Source organism: Rhea americana, unplaced genomic scaffold (genome assembly GCF_003343005.1).
Source record: "Rhea americana isolate MKP2758 unplaced genomic scaffold, rheAme1 scaffold_1441, whole genome shotgun sequence".
NCBI lineage: Eukaryota > Metazoa > Chordata > Aves > Rheiformes > Rheidae > Rhea > Rhea americana.
This window is the reverse complement of record NW_028185530.1, coordinates 1-1929: the sequence shown is the minus strand read 5'-3', so window position 1 is coordinate 1929 and position 1929 is coordinate 1. Positions and strand designations below refer to the sequence as shown.

At 59.0% G+C, this 1929-nt stretch overlaps 1 protein-coding gene across 1 annotated transcript; it reads right to left on the bottom strand.

Annotated features, from left to right (window-relative positions):
- Positions 1-800: 800 nt before the first annotated feature.
- Positions 801-1923, bottom strand: LOC146599172 (syntaxin-1B; the record flags this gene model as incomplete). Its single annotated transcript, XM_085299077.1, has 3 exons — positions 1822-1923; positions 1652-1725; positions 801-938 (listed from the first exon to the last, which is right to left on the bottom strand). Coding segments are annotated over exons 1-3 (288 nt in total), but the record flags the coding sequence as incomplete, so codon positions are not given.
- Between the last annotated feature and the right edge of the window lie 6 nt (positions 1924-1929).

The following is a 1929-nucleotide window of genomic DNA, read 5'->3' as shown; positions in this document are numbered from 1 at the left end:
GGGAGTCAAGGAGTTGTGGGTTGCCTGATGGGTTCTAGGTGATGCAATGGGTGTCTAGGCACCTCCGGGCATTGTGGGTGGTCTGACAGGTTCTAGGTGATGCAATGGGCTTGAAGCATCTCAGTGCTTTGTGGGTCACTTGATGGGCTCTAGATGTCTCAACAGGCTCTAGGTGTCTCAACACATTGTGCCTCAATGCATTGTGGGTGGCCTGATGGGTTCCAGGTGATGCGATGGGTTCTAGGTGTCTCAATGTATTGTGGGAGGTCTGATGGGCTCTAGGTGATGCAACGGTTGTCTAGGTATCTCAATGCATTGTGGGTGGCCTAATGGATTCCAGGCGGTGCAATGGGTTCTAGGAGTCTCAATGCATTGTGGGTCGCTTGATGGCTTCTAGGTGACGCAACGGGGTCTAGGTGGCTCAACAGTCATCTGATGGGCTTTAGAAGACACAACAGGCTCGAGGTGCCTCAGTGGGCTGTGGGTCATCTGAYGGGTTCTAATCGAGCCCAGGTGCAGCAGGTTTCCCAACAGGCTCTAGATGATCCAAAGGGCTCCGGTGGTTCTAGATGAACCAGTGATTTCTAGGGGCTTCTAGATGCCTCAGTGGGGTCTGGGCAACCCAGGGTGCTCTGGATGCGGCATCTAGGTGTGCTCAGTGGGTTCTAGGTGAGCCAATAGGCCCTGGCTGCCTCGAGGGGTGCTGGGTGGTTTTCAAGGAGCCCGGCACGCCTTCAACACAGCCCAGACGGTCCAACGGGCTCTAGTCGTCCCCTCCGCCCCGCCGGTCCCCGCCGTACCTGGCTCTCTACCAGCATCGCCATGTCCACAAACATGTCGTGCAGCTCCCGGATGCTCGTTTCCAGCTTGATGATCTCGTTGTGCCGCGTCTCGATCTCGTTCAGGGCCTGTTTCGTCATCTGCGAGTCCATCTTGATCTGGCAGGAGGGGAGAGGGGGGCAGTGGAGGGGGTGGCCGCAGGCCGGGCCGTGGAAGGGCGGCCAATGGCCACCAGCCCCGCCCCACACACGCACACTCTGCCAACCAGCAGCGCTCCCAGAGGCCCCAAGGGGCTCTTCGGGTCCCTCTAGGTTCTAGGTAGTCCCATGGGCTCCAGGTACCTCGATGGGTTTGAGGCGACTTGCTGGTTATCAGGTGACAAAGTGATTTAAAGGAGCTCACTAGGTTCTAGGTAACCCAACAGGCACCAGGCACCTCAACAGGCTCCAGGGACCTCGCTGGGTTCTAGGTTCCTCTCCAGGCCTTGGATGACTTGGTGGTTTCTAGGTGACTTGGGGGTTTCTCATTGGGTTCTAGGTACCTCAATGGGCTCTAGGTGCTGCCCTGGGTTCCAGGTTCTAGGCCTTGGGCGACTTGGTGTTTTCTAAGTGATGCCATGATTTAAAGCATCTCACTGGGTTCTAGGTGACTCAGCAGGCTCCAGGTACCTCAACAGGCTCCAGGCACCTCCCTGGGTTCTAGGTGCCTCTCCGAGACTTGGTGGCTTCCAGGTGATGGAGTGACTTGGGGGTGTCTCATTGGGTTCTAGGTACCTCAACAGGCTTTAGTGGCTTCCAGGTGACGCAGTAACTTGGGGGGGGGTTCTAGGTACCGCATGGGGTCCCGGTGGGGGAGGGGGGGGCTCACGTACGTCATCGGTGAAGATGGCCAGCTTCCCGCTCTCCAGCATGTCCTCCAGCTCCTCGTTGGTGGTGGTCCGGCCGGCTGCGGAGGGGGTGGGGAGGAGAGGGCTTCGCCTCCGCCCACCGCCGTGGGGGGGGGGGCGAAGACCCTCCCCAACCCAACCCACCGGGGACCTACTGATCTCCAGCTGCCGCTGGATCCTGTCCTTGCAGCGGTCGCGGTACTTGGACTGGGTGGCGTTGTACTCCGTCATCACCTCCACGAACTTGCGGGACAGCGTCGAGT